The sequence below is a fragment of the Hyperolius riggenbachi genome, chromosome 4, assembly GCF_040937935.1.
Source record: "Hyperolius riggenbachi isolate aHypRig1 chromosome 4, aHypRig1.pri, whole genome shotgun sequence".
Lineage (NCBI taxonomy): Eukaryota > Metazoa > Chordata > Amphibia > Anura > Hyperoliidae > Hyperolius > Hyperolius riggenbachi.
In genome coordinates this window covers 210,273,053-210,293,632 of record NC_090649.1, presented here as the reverse complement: position 1 = coordinate 210,293,632, position 20,580 = coordinate 210,273,053, and the positions used below count along the sequence as shown (strand labels likewise).

Below are 20,580 nucleotides of genomic sequence, written 5' to 3'. Positions count from 1 at the left end.
AGAACTGTCAGAACAAAGTCCTTCTCCTACAAGGAAAGACACCACCCCCGATGTACCCGCTCACTGCAAGAACAGCTAAATACAGCCATTGTCACTATATTCCAATACGGAATGTCACGAAAACAGTACTAGTACACTGCAGTACATTTGGCAGTGAAACAATGTGGATGGCAGTAGTTTAGCACAAGAGACTGGCACAGTGATGTATTCTACAGAGTGAAACTAAAGTTGCTTACTAATTCATTACAATCTTTCTTGCATACAAATACCTCCTGTTTGTAAAGTGTTATGCTGATCTGATAAGACTTTCTGCAAGGGATGGGTAACAGACTTGCATATCTACCGGAAAGTGTGGCTGCAGCACTACTAAATGTGGAACAATCACAAAAACATCATACCTGCCATAACGGCATTCAGTTTCATGTATAAACTGTGGTGCACAGAGCTAAGGCCCCGTTCACACTTGCGTTTTGGCAAATAAACGGACCGGATCCTGATCGGATCCTGACCTGATCCTGATCAGAACCGGACAGTGGCGGACACAGGCAGCAGTGGGCCCCTGTGCAAAATACCAATTGTGGGCCCCCCTGACCTGACCTGCGGCGCGCTTCGCGCGCCGCGCCCCAAAATGGGTGCAGCTATAACCTGCGGCGCGCGAAGCGCGCCGCGGCAAAAAATGGGCGTGGATAGAACCTGCGGCGCGTAGCGCCGCGGCAAAAAATGGGCGTGGCAATGACCGGATAAGGGCGGAGCTAACTGTAATTTAAAGTGATCCCGGGGTGAGAGTGATATGGAGGCTGCCATATTTATTTCCTTTTAAACAATACTAGTTGCCTGGCGGCCCTGCTGATCTATTTGGCTGCAGTAATAAACTGAATTACACCAGCAACAAGCATGCAGCTTAATCTTCTCAGTTCTGACAATATTGTCAGAAACCCCTGACCTGCTGCATGCTTGTTCAGGGTCTATGGTTGAAAGAATAAGAGGCAGAGGACCAGAACGGCAACCAGGCAACTGGTATTGCTTAAAAGGAGAGAAATATGGCAGCCTCAATATTATTCTCACCTCAGGTTCCCTTGAAAAGTGCAACGCAAAGACAGTGGGCCCAAGTTTTGGTGACCCTTTCCCCAGAAAATTCACATAATTGTGCAGGTTTTCTCAAGAAAATACACATAATGTGAGCAGATTTGCCCAGAAAATACATTCAATCATGTCGGCAGATTTGCCCAGAAAATACGTGCAATGATGTCGGCAGATATGCCCAGAAAATACGTGCAATCATGTCGGCAGATATGCCCAGAAAATACGTGCAATCATGTCGGCAGATATGCCCAGAAAATACGTGCAATCATGTCGGCAGATATGCCCAGAAAATACGTGCAATCATGTCGGCAGATATGCCCAGAAAATACGTGCAATCATGTCGGCAGATATGCCCAGAAAATACGTGCAATCATGTCGGCAGATATGCCCAGAAAATACGTGCAATCATGTCGGCAGATATGCCCAGAAAATACGTGCAATCATGTCGGCAGATATGCCCAGAAAATACGTGCAATCATGTCGGCAGATATGCCCAGAAAATACCTGCAATCATGTCGGCAGATATGCCCAGAAAATACCTGCAATCATGTCGGCAGATATGCCCAGAAAATACGTGCAATCATGTCGGCAGATTTGCCCAGAAAACACATGCAATCATGTAGCAAATTTGCCCAGAACATACATGCAATCATGTGGCAGACCTGCCCAGAACATACACGCAATCATGTGGCAGACCTGCCCAGAACATACACGCAATCATGTGGCAGACCTGCCCAGAACATACACCTGCTAAAATAAATAATAAAAAAAAAACATTTACTCACCTGCAGCAGCAGACCTCCTGTCCCAGCCTCCATCCGGCGCGCAGCTCCCATGGGTGGTTGGGTGGATAGGTAGCCTGGTGGGTAGGTAGGCAGCCGGGTGGGTAGGTAGGTAGCCCTTAGCCGGGTGGGTAAGTAGCCTGGTGGGTGGCTGGGTAGCCGGGTGGGTAGCCTGGTGGGTGGCTGGGTAGGCGGGTGGGTAGGTAGCCTGGTGGGTGGGTAGGTGGGTGGTTAGGTAGCTGGGTGGGTGGGTAGGTAGCCTGGTGGGTTGGTAGGTAGCCGGGTGGGTAGGTAGGTAGGTAGCCTGGTGGGTAGGTAGGTAGCCGGGTGGGTGTGTAGGTAGCCGGGTGGGTGGTTAGGTAGCCGGGTGGGTGGTTAGGTAGCCGGGTGGGTAGGTAGGTAGCCGGGTGGGTAGGTAGGTATCCGGGTGGGTAGGTAGGTATCCGGGTGGGTGGGTAGGTAGCCGGGTGGGTAGGTAGGTATCCGGGTGGGTAGGTAGCCGGGTGGGTGGGTAGGTAGCCGGGTGGGTAGGTAGCCAGCAGGGTGGGTAGGTAGCCGGGTGGGTAGGTAGCCAGGTAGATAGCCGGCAGGGTGGTTAGGTAGCCGGGTGGGTAGCTAGGTAGCCGGGTGGGTAGGTAGCCAGGTAGATAGCCGGCAGGGTGGTTAGGTAGCCGGGTGGGTAGCTAGGTAGCCGGGTGGGTAGGTAGCCGGCAGGGTGGTTAGGTAGCCGGGTGGGTAGCTAGGTAGCCGGGTGGGTAGGTAGCCGGGTGGGTAGGTAGCCAGGTAGATAGCCGGCAGGGTGGTTAGGTAGCCGGGTGGGTAGCTAGGTAGCCGGGTGGGTGGGTAGGTAGCCTGGTTAGGTAGCCGGGTGGATGGTTAGGTAGCGGGGTAGGTAGCTGGGTGGGTGGGTAGGTAGCCTGGTGGGTTGGTAGGTAGCCTGGTGGGTAGGTAGGTAGCCGGGTGGGTGTGTAGGTAGCCGGGTGGGTGGTTAGGTAGCCGGGTGGGTGGTTAGGTAGCCGGGTGGGTGGTTAGGTAGCCGGGTGGGTAGGTAGGTAGCCGGGTGGGTAGGTAGGTATCCGGGTGGGTAGGTAGGTATCCGGGTGGGTGGGTAGGTAGCCGGGTGGGTAGGTAGGTATCCGGGTGGGTAGGTAGCCGGGTGGGTGGGTAGGTAGCCGGGTGGGTGGGTAGGTAGCCGGGTGGGTAGGTAGGTAGCCGGGTGGGTGGGTAGGTAGCCGGGTGGGTAGGTAGCCAGGTAGATAGCCGGCAGGGTGGTTAGGTAGCCGGGTGGGTAGCTGGGTAGCTAGGTAGCCGGGTGGGTAGGTAGCCAGGTAGATAGCCGGCAGGGTGGTTAGGTAGCCGGGTGGGTAGCTAGGTAGCCGGGTGGGTAGGTAGCCGGCAGGGTGGTTAGGTAGCCGGGTGGGTAGCTAGGTAGCCGGGTGGGTAGGTAGCCGGGTGGGTAGGTAGCCAGGTAGATAGCCGGCAGGGTGGTTAGGTAGCCGGGTGGGTAGCTAGGTAGCCGGGTGGGTAGGTAGCCAGGTAGATAGCCGGCAGGGTGGTCAGATAGCCGGGTGGGTAGCTAGGTAGCCGGGTGGGTAGGTAGCCAGGTAGGTAGCCGGCAGGGTGGTTAGGTAGCCGGGTGGGTAGCTAGGTAGCCGGGTGGGTAGGTAGCCGGGTGGGTAGGTAGCCAGGTAGATAGCCGGCAGGGTGGTTAGGTAGCCGGGTGGGTAGGTAGCCAGGTAGATAGCCGGCAGGGTGGTTAGGTAGCCGGGTGGGTAGCTAGGTAGCCGGGTGGGTGGGTAGGTAGCCTGGTTAGGTAGCCGGGTGGATGGTTAGGTAGCGGGGTAGGTAGCCGGGTGGGTGGGTAAGGTAGCCGGGTGGGTAGCTATCCGGGTGGGGGGCCCGACTCCTATCCTCCCTCACTCACCTCGGGGCCCCCCCTCCCGGTATGCGCTGCAGCCGGCGGGAGAGCAGAAAATACAGGAAGTCTCCGGCCGGGGCTGCAGCAGACGCTAGAGGCAGCTGCTGCTTAGTTTCCGATATGTCTCCAAAGTTGGAGACCAAGCTGCAGCTGCCGCCCCGGCCGGAGACTTCTTGTATTTTCCGCTCTCCCGCCGCATGAGGGGGGGGGGGGGGCGAGGTGAGGGGGGGAGGACAGGAGTTGGGCCCCCCAGGTTAAAAAAAATAAAAATAAAAATAAAAAAAAATAAAAAAAAAAACCTGCAATACTTAATGGGCCCCTGAAGCAGCAGAACTTCAGGGGCCCTTGTGCGGCGGCACGGCCTGCACGGCCGTATGTCCGCCACTGGATCCGGACCGTTTGTATCAGGCATGCATCAGGCTGCCATCCGGATCCGTGGGCAAAAAATAGCGAAATTTGAAAAAAAAAAAATGTTGGGGTCAGCAGAAGGTGCACCTGGTGCACCTGTAGAATCAGGTTCCTCCGCTGTAGGCCTCACCTCCACCTCCAACATTCTGTCAAACAGCCCCAGCACGTCTGTCACTGCTGCTCCACTCCAGACATGCTTGGCCCATGTGTCCCCATCCGAAATGGCCGCTTGCATACGCATAGGAAGTGGGGTAGAACGTCAGGTTTTTGTAGGCAGTGTGTTCTGTGCCTTCCGTTCCCCATTGGTTTCTGTGTTCCTGATGGTGCTGTCAGGCTCAGGTCCGGCTCCGGTCCGGGTGCGTGGGCCGGAGATCCGGACCCAAAAAATAGAGCATGTTGGAAAAGAGTCCGGAGTCCGGATCCGATCCGGCTCCGTTCTGTACAGAACGTACGCATGTGAACGTCCGCAAAGACTTTACATTGCTATGCGGAACGTACGTTCTGTTTGTACAGTATGCGGTCCGGATCAGATCCGGAAAATCCGGATAGCGAACGCTAATGTGAACCGGGCCTTAAAGAATGGTTTTTGCAACCAAGTCTGAAGCATTTGTGGACATGAACACCAACATTAAACTGGGGTAAATTGACGTGTCATGCGGATTTGAAAAAGTAGCTACTTTAGTAGACGATTATATTATTTTGGCCTGTGATGGTAGATATATATATACAGAAAGGCATATACATGAAAATATGGATTGTCTAAATATAGATTCAGGTTTATAAACTGGTCAGTTTAGGTCATGACATTTGTCATAATTCTACCCAAAATCACTTGAGCCATAATGTAAACACATCATTTCTGCATGGCTCTAGCTACCCGACACAGGCCTAAAGAGCCAAGCATATCTGTATGGCTCTAGCTATCTGGCATGGGCCTAAAGCCCCATCTACACGATACGATTGTTTGTGCGATTCGATTCTACGATTCTATATACGATCCGATTAAATCAGACATATCCAATCGGGGTTTGATTTGATTCAATGCGATTTGCCATTGTTTTGCAATGGCAAATCGAATTGAATCGAATCGAATCCCGATCGGACATGTCGGATTTAAAGGGACTCCGTGCAGTGCAGAAACTATGGAAAGATGCATATCATTTTAAAGCTCTCTTTCTCCTCTTTCCAATGATATATAAACCGCCGCCCTACGCCTTTTAGTTTTCGCTATTTTCGCAATCGAAATTGCAGCGGCCGCAATTTCTATCGCAAAAATAGAGAAAACTAAAAGGCGTAGGGCCACGGGTTATGTGTCGTCAGAAAGAGGAGAAAGAGCTTTAAAATGATATCTATCTTTCCATAGTTACATTGTATTACACAGGGCGACTTTTTCTCAAAGTCAGCAGCTCCATTCAGCAGAATGGAGCTGCTGACCTTTAGGAAAAAGTCGCCCTGTTTAATACAATGTAACTATGGAAAGATGCATATCATTTTAAAGCTCTCTTTCTCCTCTTTCTGACGACCCCTAAATCGTCGCCCTACGCCTTTTAGTTTTATCTGGCATTGGCCTAAAGTTCCTAACATTTCTGTCTGGGTTTTGCTATCATGAATGGGCCTAGACATCTTAAGCATTTCTGTGTGACTCTAGCTTTCTGGTGCAAGCCTAGATTTCAAAGCATTTCTGTAGGGCTCTAGCTATCCGGCACATGCCTTAAGATCCAAACCATAGCTCTAGCTATCTGGCATGTGCCTAAAGATCCAAGCATTTCTGTATGGATCGATCTGGTTATTCCGAATAGGCCTAGAAATTCAAAGCATTTCTGTATGGCAATAGCTATCTAACACAGGCCTAGACATCATAGCATTTCTGTACGGCTCTAGCTGTCTGGCAGAGACCTAGAAATACAAAGTATCTCTGTATGGTTCTAGCAGTTCTACAGAGGCCTAGAGATACAAGGCTGTCCTACAGAGGCCTAGAGATACAAGTACCTCTGTATGGTCCTACAGAGGCTGTCCTACAGAGGCCTAGAGATACAACTACCTCTGTATGGTTCTAGCTGTCCTACAGAGGCCTAGAGATACAAGTACCTCTGTATGGTTCTAGTTGTCCTACAGAGGCCTAGAGATACAAGTACCTCTGTATGATTCTAGCTGTCCTACAGAGGCCTAGAGATACAAGTACCTCTGTATGGTTCTAGCTGTCCTACAGAGGCCTAGAGATACAAGTACCTCTGTATGGTTCTAGCTGTCCTACAGAGGCCTAGAGATACAAGTACATCTGTATGGTTCTAGCTGTCCTACAGAGGCCTAGAGATACAAGCACCTCTGTATGGTTCTAGCTGTCCTACAGAGGCCTAGAGATACAAGTACCTCTGTATGGTTCTAGCTGTCCTACAGAGGCCTAGAGATACAAGTACCTCTGTATGGTTCTAGCTGTCCTACAGAGGCCTAGAGATACAAGCACCTCTGTATGGTTCTAGCTGTCCTACAGAGGCCTAGAGATACAAGTACCTCTGTATGGTTCTAGCTGTCCTACAGAGGCCTAGAGATACAAGTACATACAAGTACCTCTGTATGGTTCTAGCTTTCCTACAGAGCCCTAGAGATACAAGTACCTCTGTATGATTCTAGCTGCCCTACAGAGGCCTAGAGATACAAGTACCTCTGTATGGTTCTAGCTTTCCTACAGAGCCCAAAAGATACAAGTATCTCTGTATGGTTCTAGCTCTCTCTGCATGGTTGTATCTGGAAGATGCCTAAAAATACAAAGTATCTCTGTATGGTTCTTGCTGTTGGCAGATTCCTAGAGAGACAAAGTATCTCTGTGTGGTTTTAACTGTCCAGCAAAGTCCTAGAGATACTAAAGGTGGCCACTAACAATCCAATTTCTAGCAAAAAATCGTTTGTGCGATCAGAAAATTCACTACACTATCAGCAAACCAATCTTTTTCTGCCTATCACAGCTAACAAGAAAATCCAAATTTTGATTTGACAAAAATCCAAACGACATATTTTTATAATCGTTTTTAATTGATTGTGCTCATCAGCAGAGATTATTTACAACCAATCCGATCAGAATTTCTGCTCGCTCAAACGATTTTTTGCTAGAAATGGGACAGCTAGTGGCCACCTTAATTATCTCTGTATGGTTCTTGCTGTTGCCAGAGACCTAAAGATACAAAGGCTATCACTCATAAAGAGAACCTGAGGTGGGATTTTATTATGCTAGTGGGGCACAGAGGCTGGTTGTGCACACTATCACCAGCCTCTGTTTCCCCATGGTGTGCCTCAAAGACCCCCCCTGCGCGCCGCTATACCCCCGCAGTGCTGGCGACAATGTTTATCTAAGCTCTGTCTGTCAGTGCCTCTCCCCCGCCTCCTCCTTATCGGCGCTACCCGCCTGTGTCCCTTCCCTCCCGCTGATTGGAGGGAAGTGACGCGGCGGGTAGCGCCGATACGGAGGAGGCGGTGGAGCGGCGCTGATAGACAGAGCTTAGATAAACATTGTGCTGGCGACACGCTGTGTGTCGCCAGCACTGTGGGGGTATAGCGGCGCGCAGGGGGGTCTTTGAGGCACACCATGGGGCAACAGAGGCTGGTGTTACTGTGCACAACCAGCCTCTGTGCCCCACTAGCATAATATAATCCCACCTCGGGTTCTCTATAAAGCGTTCCCGCATGCGGAAATGCTAAAAAAAAAGCCGACTTTACCGAGCACTGAGCAAAATGTGTATTCATAAAGGCTGTTTCCGCATGCGAAGCTGACTTTCCCGAGCAGAGCGATAAATTACCGCATTGTGCGGTGATTCTATGCGGAAATGTAACAAAATGTAAATTCATAAAAATTAACGCAAGCGGTATGTGGACGGGGATTACTGCTCCCCTGGATGTATCGATAAGCAAGCGGAGTACATGCAAGTGAATGGGACAGACCTCCCAAGCAGCAGCAGAGAGAACAACGCACGGAGGGACTCGGCCAGCTTCTCCTGTTTCCGGATGCCTACCGACAGCCTAACACCAGCCTACCAGGGATGAGCAGAAACTACGCCAGTGCGAATTTACGCATCGTAGTTCGCATCTACGCATCGTAGTTCGTAGGCGAAGTCTCAAAACTACGCGTACGATTTTACGCGTAGCGAAGTACCGTTACGCGTAGTTTACGCCCATACATGTAGTTCTCATGTGTATTGCGAAGTAAACTACGAATGCGTTATTTGCGTCTATTTTTCCGCATACGATTGTATGCATACAAAATTACGTATTGGAAAGGGGAATGTACGCATAGAAGAGTTACTGTTACATGCATTTTGAAGAGGAATTCATACGTACATTTTTATGCATAATGGCATAAGCATCCCCATGTACTACGCTACGCACTACGCGTAATTGCGTATTCCACGAAATGCATACGAAGCAATTATTTGGTTTTGGAGCCGTAGTTTGGCGAAGCGTAATTGCGTAAAACTACGCGTAGTTCCAGCGTAGCGAAGTTGGCTGACTACGACCATCCCTGCAGCCTACAGCGGGATATCTCCGCACTCCTATCGCAACAGGCAACATTTTTATGAACGACCACCCAGAAGACAGCGGTATTTTCACACAGATTTTTGTTACCGACAACACTTTTATGAATGGTAGCCAAAGTATCTCTGTATGGTTCTTGGTTCTAGCTGTCGGACAGAGGCCTAGAGATACAAAGTATCTCTGTATGGTTCTTGGTTCTAGCTGTCCGACAGAGGCCTAGAGATACTATGGGCTTGATTCACAAAAGAGTGGGCTTGATTCACAAAAGAGTGGTAACTGATAGCACGGCCATTTTTCGCGCGTGTTTTCGCGTTCGTGCGGAATTAAATGTTTTTGCGCAAAATTGTTATCGTTTTTGCACGCAAATGTGAATTTTCGTGCTAAATCGTTACCATTTTCACGCAAAACTTTGCGTTTGCGCGCGAAAACAATAACGATTTTGCGAGAAAACTTTTATTGCGCGCGAACGTGAAAATTCACGCAAAAAACGGCCATGCTAACAGTTAGCACTCTTTTGTGAATCAAGCCCAATGTATCTCTGTATGGTTCTTGCTGTTGGCAGAGACCTAAAGATACAAAGTATCTCTGTATGGTTCTAGCGGTCCGACAGAGGCCTAGAGCAATGGACCTCAAACTAAGGCTCGCCTAGGCTTTTTCACTGGCCCCCCAAACACGAAAATGTATAACTTATAGATATGACCCACTGTGCTATTTATAGATTACCAGTGCTGGCACCACCCATCCACATACTGTAGAAGCCAGTGAGCAGTCATTCACTGGCTTCTAATACAATTCTGCATTAGTTGACACTGCTGTCTAACTGAACGGCAAGTTGTCACCTGGGTATGCTTCACGGTCTGGTGCACAAAGAAGTTCTTCGGGTGACGCTTGACTGAATGGCTGCTGCTGGAAGTTCTCCTCCGGGCATGATTGGGGGAATCAATACCTAGATTCAGTGTAATGTTTTTCAACATCATTTTATGTAGGTTCCGGGCCCCTGGCAGTCTGAAGTATGTTGACCCGGCCCTTGACCGAAAACGTTTGTGGACCCCAAGTATACTAAGTAACTCTGTATGGTTTCAGCTGTCTGGCAGAGTCCTAGAGATACTAGGTTTCTCTGTATGGTTCTTGCTGTTGGCAGACCTAAAGAAACAAAGTATCTCTATATGGTTCCAGTTCTCCGGCAGAGGCCTAGAGATACAAAGCATCTCTGTATCTGGAAGAGGCCTAGAAATACTAAGTATCTTTATATGGTTCTTGCTGTTGGCAGAGGTCTAGAGATATAAAGTATCTCTGTATGGTTCTAGTTGTCTGGCAGAGGCCTAGAGATGCAAAGTATCTCTGTATGGTTCTAGTTGTCTGGCAGAGGCCTAGAGATACAAAGCATCACCGCCATAGCTCTAGTGCTATTATGCACGCCCCACGCAAGCGTAATTCAGGGATCCGGCAATCGCCAGTCCCTGAATTACATCTCCCTCAAATAGTATTTAACGTCCCCTGGGAGTTTAGAGGAGAAGCAGGGAGAGCCGTCATTTGGCTCCTCCCTGTCCCCAACTCACCGGCGGCCGTACAATATGTACACCACTAACTGTCCCTCACATGCAGGGCTGTGGAGTCGGAGTCGTGGAGTCGGGCAATTTTGGGTGCCTGGAGTCGGAGTCGGGAAAAAATGCACCGACTCCGACTCCTAATGAATTTGTAACTGTAATTAAAATAGAAAATATGATAAAACGTTCTATTTCTCAGATAATAGTCATTAAAAATAATGTATATATACAGTATATATACAGTAATAGCTGTGCTTAGTTCACAAAAATGAAATAAACCAATCAAAATTAGTTACTTGTGCTGCTTCAATAAAGCAGTCCCCGTATTTTTAAGGTCAGATATACACATCTGATTGTGACTGTATATATGATGTGTACACAGGAATCTCTTATATATACTAAATAACATCTATGCTGTAAGAATAAAGCCTGATGTGTAGCTGTGTCACTAATAGAGATGGTCAACGAGATGGAAATAATTCTGCATTGATGCTGATTTAAGCAAATGTATGCACTTCCTTTGCTGATGAAATCAAATAATTTGATATGTTGTTAAAATTTGGTTTGGTGACTACAAATTAAAGGGTAACTGAGACGGATGAAAAGTAAAGTTTTATACATACCTGGGTACTTCCTCCAGCCCCCTTCAGGCTAATCAGTCCCTCGCTGTCCTCCACCACCCGGATCTTCTGCTATGAGTCCTGGTACTTCAGCCAGTCAGCGCTGTCCGGCCGCATGCCGCTCCCACAGCCAGGAACATTCTGCACCTGCGCAATAGTGCTGCACAGGTGCAGTATGCTCCTGGAGGCGGAGTGTGTGCATGCGCACTACGCCCGACTGGCTCAAGTACCTGGACTCATAGCAGAAGATCCAGGTGGTGGAGGAGGACAATGAGGGACTGATTATCCTGAAGGCGGCTGGAGGAAGCCCCAGGTATGTATAAAACTTTAATTTCATCTGTCTCAGGTTTACTTTGTTACATAGTAGTACTATACTCTACATATGCACTCCCCACAGAGCTGCAGGGAATCCACTGAGAATGCTGTGCACATTGAACACAGAGGTGTTGTCTGTTTACAATCTCCTCATTCCCCTGCAGAGTACCTGCACATCATTCTTACATGTTCCCACACTTACATTGCCTAGGGCCTGATAGATGTTCTTTGTTCCGGTTTGTACCTTTTACAAGTACTCTTACCAAGGACTAGTTTTAGTCTAAAGGGAATAAATATAATAGTCTACATATCCTTCTCACTTCAGTTGTCTTGTAAAATTCCTAAGCGTTGGCAGTTAAGAGACGAATTTCATGTTACATACTTTTAATCAACAAAATTGTAATATGCAAATTAGAGGAGTCGGAGTCGAGGAGTCGGAGTCGGTGGAATCCTAAACTGAGGAGTCGGTGGATTTTTGGACCGACTCCACAGCCCTGCTCACATGAGCTTACAATCTTAGCATATTGTCATAGCTTATGGTCCTTACTCTAGTCAAAAGGCCAATCTTTGGGGAGGAAACAGCAGCTAATTTATCAGTATGTTTTTGGCATGTGAGGAGAAACCATAAAGCCTGAAATGGCAAACTCCAGCATCCTGGCTGAGATCTGAACCTGAGAACCAGTGGTACAAGGCAAGAATGCTATCCTCTACACACCATCGCGGTATTAGATTGCGAGCTCTCCTGAGAGCTAGGGAGTGATGTGAAGTATATTCTACAAAAGGTTATTTTTTGCACCATTGCTACATAAATATAGTAAAAAAAAAGGAACTGCAAACCATGAAATAGCAGTTTCTTTCTTGAGATGCAATCATATGCAATTTTGCATAAGTGGGTGCTTTTCATTCCCTGAATCACTGTACTTTGTTATTGTGTAGACTCACTGTGAAATTTGTGTACTACACTAAAGTACACCATAAAACGCCAGTTTTATGCATTTGCCAATACACCTCACTTTGTGCCAGTTTTCAATCTTTAAACCACTTTGGGTTGTGCTAAATATACACCGTGTGTGTTGTCCAACTGTATATTCATGTTCTGAACTCAGTGGCCCAAGATAATTATACCCTAATATCTAAAGCTAAATATCAATCTCAAAAGCACTTCTGGGAAAGACCTAAATATTATAGGTTTATTCTTGCTGGGAAAAAAAAAACCAACAAAAAAAACACCTTAATAATCATGTAAGGGCTGTTGCAAACCAAGAGCGCTTCTGAGCGCTTTTAAAAAAGCTAGCACTTTGAAAAGCGCTTGGCTAATGTATTTGAATGGGATGGATCACGCCAAAGCTATGTGATTTTCTCCCAAACGCAAACGTGTATCCTGCAGCATTTATGTGCTTTTCTGAGGCGATTCAGCCTCAATGTTACGCATAGGAAAATGGAAAATCGATCTGAAAAGCGCTAGAACAGAGCGATTTCCCAAGCCTTTTTTAGTTACAGAAGCTGTTCAGTTCCAGCTCTACTCTTAGGGCTCGTTTCCACTATCGCGAATCTGCATACGTCCAACGCATGCAGATTCGCACATGTAATACAAGTGAATGGACCTGTTTCCACTGTAGCGTTTGCGTGGTGCGTTTTTATGAGCGGTGAAAAAACGCACAAAAGAGCCAACGAATTCGCCTGCTAGTGGAATGCATGCGAATCGCCGCTAATGTATTTAATAGGGAAATCGCATGCGTTTTTTTACGCGTTATTTTACGCGATTACGCATGCGATTCCGCATAGGAACCAATGTAAATTAACACAGGCAGTGACATGGTTAAAAACGCACATAGCCTAACCTATGCGAAATCGCATGCGTAATCGCGTAAAATAACGCGTAAAAAAACGCACCTGCATGCGATTTCTTCTGCGGTGGAATCCAGGCGATTCCGCACCGCTACAGTGGAAACGAGCCCTAACAAAAAAATAAAAACCGCTACACCAAAACGCTCCAAAAATCGCTAGGCATGATTAGAAAATCGCTTGGCACATGCCTAGAATCGCTCTGAAAAATCACTTACAAAGTTTGCGATTATGCTAGTGCATTTCTGTGTGCACTGGCCCTAACTCTTTAAACCACCCATGAATGAGACTCTGGATAGGAATGCAAATGTAGATTCTCAACATACAGAGCATGGACCAGAGGTGGTACTTATGAAGAGCTCAAGATATACCTGAACTTGATGCAGGCAATTCATTATAGCACGTTTTGAGGGCTTTGTTAAGTATAAATCATATATGTAAATAAAATGAATATGTTTCGGATAGTTCATTCAAATCTATGGCATACTTCTAACGCATATATATGTGTCAATGGGTACTTGATATTGTTACCTTCAGTAGGGGGGCACTTGGTAAATAAATACCATTTTCCATAAAGAGGCGTAATCTGTAGAAACGCTGGAAAACAATGGCTAAAGAGCAAGATACTGATTTATTAATAATAAGCTTTGCCTGATAATTGTACATAGACTACCGGTAGGAACAGAGCCCAGATGTTAACTGGAGCTGTCAGAACTAGAAGTCCCAGCTTCTTCGCAAAGTATCTGCAGATCTGCAAAGGCGAGAAGCAAGATCTTTAGCGAGGATAAACCCGCAGCTACTGCTGCATGCAGGTTCCCAAGTGGGGAAAGGGAAGAGTGGTAACAGGAGCTGGATTTTAGTAGCTTTACAGAAAAACACCAGAGGAGGGACGTCATAATGAGCCCGTGTACATGTGAGCTGCACACACTGCAGAAGTCGTGTAAAGGCATTCAGTGTTTCCTTCACTCACCAAGGTCTGCTCGTATTTCAGAGCCCGGGGCTCCATCCCATTGCCGGGCATGTCTGCAGCTGTGCTCGCTCCTCTGCGGTTGTCTGCTGTGTGGCTGCTGCCTCTGAAGCAAGTGAGGCTCTAGCTGCTCGTTCTCATTCAAGACCAGTCTCCGTCCCTCTCTATCCCACGTCTCTCTCTACTCAGCCCTTCCCATTGTCCACATCCTCCCTTCGCACACACCCCCTCTCCGCCTATTCACTATGCTCAGCCATATCTGCTACCGCTGCCAAAGCAGCTGCAGCCGCAGGCAGAGGCAGTGCTGACTGTCTGACCGCTGGGGCTTCCTCACCGCAGGACGGCAACATTACTGCGCACTGCAAGCTTCCGAGTGAAAACATCTGACGAGTAGCGTGTCCGAAGTTCCGAAAGAAACCTTACGTTTTTAAATCGTAAATAATAATAAGTTTCATAAGAGAAGGACATACAATCTGCCTAGTCTTTAGCTTGCTCCTTGAGTGTAAATCATTTAGAGCTCTCTCCTTGGCCTCCTCCAAAAAAGTGTGGTAATATTGCCGCATATGAAATCTGTGAATTAGTTCCTGGGCCTGTATGTTGAAATCTTCAAATGATGAGTTGTTGCACCTTAGCCCCAACAGTTGACCATAAGGTATGGCTTTGGTAACTTGCTTATGTTGAAAACTTTGAATTGGTAGCTGTACATTTATGGCAGCCTTCGCTCAACAACTACCCATTCTTAACATCCAACTTTAGATCTAGAAATGTAATTTCTGTATCACTCAACTCAGAGGTAAATTGCATTCTGGTTTGATTGCAATTTAAATAAGCCACAAAATAATTAAATTGTTCCGGTGTGCCTGACCACACCACTAGGAGGACGTCGTCCACATACCTTGACCAGTCTCTAATGAAAGCCTGGTAGCAGTTTGAGTTAGAATAAACAAAAGATTCTCCCAGGCCCCTCAAAATAAATTAGCATACTAGCAAGCCAACGGAGTCCCCATAGCAGACCCAGCCACCTGGTGGTACCATAAAACTAATGCCACATAGTTCATTACTGTAGCAATTAGATATCATTCACTCCACCATGTTGCTGCACATGTGCCTCATGCTCTGTGTCCACACCACTGCACACCCCTAATTCTCTTGTGCTCACCAAATGTAGACCACCTCCGACCGCAGGTGGATCTAAGGCTTACAATTAGACAGCTGCTGGTACTCTTCTATAAATTCTTGAATCCATCTGTTTAAAATCTCCAAATAAAACTAGGTAAAAAATAGAAAATATAGAGTAATACAGCTTCAGAAAAACAATTTCCTGCACAGCTTTAGATTGCACTTAAAGCAGACCCAAACCAAACATTTTTTTTAATTGAAAATATTTAGTTGCACCACTCTGACACATACAAAGATAAATAAACACTCCTTCAAACCTATGAGCATTTCAGTGCATGCTTTTCACCCTTCTCTTTTCATAACTAGGGTTATACTGGGGGCAGCCATTAGCAATTCCTCCTTTGCTGGACACCACAGTTTGCCGGATTTTGTCCGGCAATTTGAAAGGAAGGGAGGGGTTCCTACAATAAATGTAAAATATTTTATATTTGTCATCATGCAACCGAAAAAAGGCTGCTATTTATTATTATAAATTAGAAAATAGATTTTATTTCTGAAATCTTGTATTTTTAATTTGGGTCCACTTCAAGTAACCACAGTTGAATTATGGCATATCAGTCAAGAGGTGTTTAATAGGCTTTCCAGAGTACGGCGTCCCGTCCCTCCTCCCTATCTCAACACTCACACTAGCCGCTTGGTCTAGTTCATTCCACTGGCCTGTCTTCCTGGATTGCTTATGTCAGATGCACTGGCTCTGCCCTATGGGTTTTGTCCATAGGACTTGAGAAGGAGGATGCCCTATATCAGTCACTGTTGCACTCCAAGGTCTCTTCTTCTTCACTGTGGTGGAGTATGAAAAAATGCTAACCTACATAAGCATGTTTCAGTTTCAGAGGGAGGGAACTATGGGATAGGAGTCTCATGTATAATATCAATTTATAATCTTGTCATGGTGTTGTGTTATGTGCCTAACCTTTAAGGTGTTCCGTGAATGTAGCAAACGGTTGCATACCCTTCAGATGATTGTTTACAATGCATGTTCCTTTTTTATGTCTATCTTTCCATTTCTGATATAATTTCTTATTTTTTGTATAGCAGTCCTTTGTCGAGGACTGCTGGGGCAATACTGGTCACCTCAACTGTTTGATCATTTGATCTTAACCACTTCGGGACCAGCACCCTCTGCTCCTTTAAGGACCAGAGGGTGCTGGTCCAGTAAACCGCCGCTTCCCGACAAATCGCCGCAATAATCCGTCGCACCGGCCAGTCACGCCGCTCTGTCACAACCGCAGGCAGAGCGCTGTGCGCCGGTCAGGAACCGCTTTCATTGGCTCCTGACCCTGTCACTCCATGTAAGCCAATGGAAACGGCTTACATGAATGACAGGGCCAGGAGCCAATGAAAATGGCTCCTGCCCGGTTCACAGTGCTCTGCCGTCATAGAGGCGGCAGGGCAGCACATTTCTGCAGAGACCGGGCGGGGGCGCGTGGTGAATGGGACGTAGAGTTTACGTGCGGTCAGAACTGCAGCACTATCTGCCCGCCGTAGATTTATACTGCGGCGGTCCGCAGGTAGTTAATGCTAAGTATAAAAGCATAATAACCTTTAAACAAAAACATTCCTTTGTTACAGCTGATACAAATCCAAAAATAAATTTGCACTGTTTCTACTTCCTGATTCATGGAATCAGACATATTGTTAACATCCTTTGCTTTCAAATGAGCTCATCTCACATCTCTGCCATGATAGTCATGTGACACAGGGGAGAGATCAAATTACAGCTTGTGATTAGACACAAATGAGGGGGAATTAAACAGGCTAAACTCTCAAAATACATCCAGTGTGCATTTCTCTATGTCTTCTTTCTGTCCTGTGCAAGAATTAAGGTCAACTTTAAAAGTGTGGTTTTATGAGTCTATTGCCCCAAAGTGCAACATTTGTATTTTCTTGATTACCACAAATAAAAATGTTTGAAAGAAAGAAATGTAAAACGGCTCGCATTATTTCCTATATCAGCAGTAAAGTTTCACAATCGCATGAGGTTTAGTGTCCAACGATGGTTGGGGATCTCATGGTTTATCATTATAAATAGGCAGTGTTGAATGGTAAGCCACTGATAAAGGGGCCTGTGCTCAAAACAAACACAAATCTTCAAGAAGTTAATCGGTTCCCCTCCAAAACTGGTATTGGAATAGGACTATGGTAGGTGTAGCAATATGCAGTATTGCAGTTTAGCCAGTAGGTGTTTCACTACTGTTATTAAGGATTCAGTTTTGTCAACTTGTTGGTTCCTCCCTGTGTGTGTGTACTGGACACATCTTTGTGATAAGCATGATTAAAACCTCTCAGTTATAACCTACCACTCCCTACCTCCACCCATTAGGGCAGCCCCCTCCTTCAACATCTTCAAGAAGGCCCTCAAAATTCACCTTTTCACTCTGGCCTACCACCTCTCACAAGTGCCCTAAACCCACAGCTGAATTGTGGTCCCCTACCTTTCGTGTCCCTACCTCTCCCTCTAGATTTTAAGCCTTTGGGCAGGGTCCTCCTCCTTTTGTGTCCTACCTGATCATGCACCTCCATTACTGTGCACCCATTGTCATGATCGCTGCTGCAGCAGGTATTGCTGGAAGTAGTAGTGCTGCAGCTCAGGCAGTTCTGATCTCTTTCCATGCAAGCTGCATAGCTTTGTCTGCCTTTCCCTGCTGTCAGCTTGTGACTGATTATCATTCACCTGTGTGGGAATCTGCATGTCTGCTCCCATTGGATGACCTCAGTATAAAGATCTGCTTCCTGCAGGACTGCTCAGGTTATCATAGCTTCAGTTTAAGCCTGTCTTGCTGTTGCTTCAGCCCCCGATCGTGTTCCTTGTTCTAAAGATACTTTGCTGGTCTTTGCATCATATATTGGTTCATTGCCAATATATATGCATACCAGCACGTTTATTATTTTCCTTGTATTCGTGTTACGTTGATACATCAGTGTCGCTGATGTATATGTACACGAACTGTTTATATCCTGTGTTCAGTTAGTCAGCTTTCCAGCACGTTTTGGTAGGTTGCGCGTATCGTGATCACCCGTGCTGAGTTAGTTACCCTGCTCCTGGTTCTGTTTGTGGATTGCGTTCATCTCTGCGAAGAGATAACGAATCCTTCTGAATCCTGTTCTGTTACTGTTTGTGGATTGCGTTCATCTCTGCGAAGAGATAACGAATCCTTCTGAATCCTGTTCTGTTACCGTTTGTGGATTGCGTTCATCTCTGCGAAGAGATGTCCTGTCCCCTGTATTACTCCAGTCCTAGTCAGTGTTCCTGCTTATGTCATATATCGGTTCATTGCCGATATATACATATGTTAGTCAGACGTTACAAATAGTTTCATTGATAGCTGTAATTGTAATACGCTAGGAAAACATACTTATTGTATTTTTGTCTGTGTTACGTTCATCTATCTTGATCCTGCTATTTCCTGACTATCCTGTCCTGTCTTTGTGAGGCACGCCATCGCTGCAAACGCATTGGCTGCCTCATTCCAGTCTGTCTTGTTGTGGACGCTTGCTGTCACTAAGTAGCGGCTAGCTAGCAAGCGTTCATTCTGTCTACCTGTCCTGATCTCCTCAGTTCTGGTTTATGCGCTCAGCGCTACCTTGCGCTGAGACGTTATCGCGAAAGTATTGTTTGTGGCTGTCGGATCTGCACCGGCTCTGTGCGCCACAATCTCCTTTTGGAGTCAGTCCTCCCCTCCACTATACTAGGGATAGCCTGTTTCCTTGTGCTAGTGTGTGTACCTCCTCCACGCCAGCTCATGCGTTGCATGCTGACTGTGGAGAATACACCACCAAGCCTTACACCCATGCTATGCATCTGCGTGAACCTAACTTGCCTAATCTCCATGCTCCCATCTAGTAAGTGACTAAGCATTACTTTGTACTCATACTGTGCAGCGTGATCTGGTTTTGTTGTATTCCTGTATTGTCATATTGCTGTATGTCACCCCTAAATATTGTCTGTAGCCTAAACTAACAAACAGCGCTGCGTAATATGTTGGCACTTTATAAATAAAATAAATACATAAATAAATAAAATGTGTGTCTGCAAATAAAAGCAACCTAACATAACGAACGGATTAGACTGAGTTCCTGCGACATGACTATGGACTCTGAAAAACACTGTCGAAGAGGTCAGCACTATATAAAATGCAAAACAAAAATGAGTTCTTCTAAAGGTGGCCACTAACAATACAATTTCGCAAATTATTTTTTTATGAACGATTTCATATCAGCGATCAGAAATGTTTGTTTGGGACCACTAACGGACAAAAATCTCCTAACCAATCTAAACAGATTAATGAAAGCGATATGATTTTGTTATCAGAATACTTTATTTCACCAAGCATGACAGGGTCATGCACGGAATTGGGTTTGGCACATACAAAGCTCAGCAACTACAAAGCACGGCAATAATACAATATACAGGTCCATACAGCATATTACTTATTCCAGAATAATACAGATAATGATAACAGTCTGTGTTGACTAAGCACTTGAGAGCAGCCAGTGGAGGTACAGTACAGCTACAGTCTCCTGCAGACAGAATGTCTGTGACAGGTCCAAGTCTGTAAAGCTAAGAGGGGAAGAGTAGTGGTGGTGGTACATGGGTGGAGTTTAGGAGGTTGACGGCAGAGGGGAAAAAAAGAGTTCCTGTGCCTTGTAGTCCTGGTGGAGATTACCCGGAACCTCTGACCTAAGCGGAGGCGACTGAAGTAGCACTGGCCAGGATGGGAGGTGTCATTTGCTATCTTCAGTGCTCTGGAGCGCAGTCTAAAGTTGTAGAGTAGGTCAAGTGGAGGGAAGGGTTTCCCGATGATTCTTTCTGTTGATCTAATGACCCTCTGGAGTTTGTGTCTGTCACTGGCAGAGGATCCAGCATACCAGACCATGATAGAAGAGCAGAGAATCAATCAATCATCAATCCCGTCAATCTGATTGGATTGGTTTGGAGATTTTTGTCCGTTAGTGGTCCTAATTGATTATTGGGTTAATTATTAATCACAGTGGATCATACGAATGATTGGTCAGCAAATTGTATCATTAGTGGCCACCTTAAGGTCCTATGAAGGTGCTTTTGGGTCAAATATAAAGGTGTTTGGAATGTGTTTGCCTTGTGATAGGCCCCCTTTGCCTTGCTTACAAAGTAGGGGAGCACTGGTGGAAAAATGATATAACTGCTCCCACACTAAGTAAAGTGTTTGCTGATTTTTTATTTTTAACCTGTGGGATTATTAACCTATGAAGCATATATTTTTTCCTGAGACATGTGAACGAACCAAGCTATGGGTCACAGCTGCTACATTCCTTTTACGTCTCGGTTATATAAATAAGGTTTACAGAGAGCCACTTTTAACACAGATGTAGAACTCTTTTAGGAGGCATTAATTCACTGTTTAGGAGAAAA

General features: G+C 46.3%; 1 protein-coding gene across 4 annotated transcripts in view; it reads right to left on the bottom strand.

Annotated features, from left to right (window-relative positions):
* Nucleotides 1-14,164, bottom strand: part of CLCN2 (chloride voltage-gated channel 2) — a 270,689-nt gene extending 256,525 nt beyond the window's left edge. For all 4 annotated transcript variants that reach the window (XM_068279352.1, XM_068279353.1, XM_068279354.1 and 1 more), the window contains exon 1: nt 14,013-14,164. In XM_068279352.1, the coding sequence (XP_068135453.1) occupies nt 14,013-14,063 (51 nt within the window). In that variant the 5' untranslated portion in view covers nt 14,064-14,164. The remainder of the gene's footprint in view (nt 1-14,012) is intronic.
* Nucleotides 14,165-20,580: the final 6,416 nt, after the last annotated feature.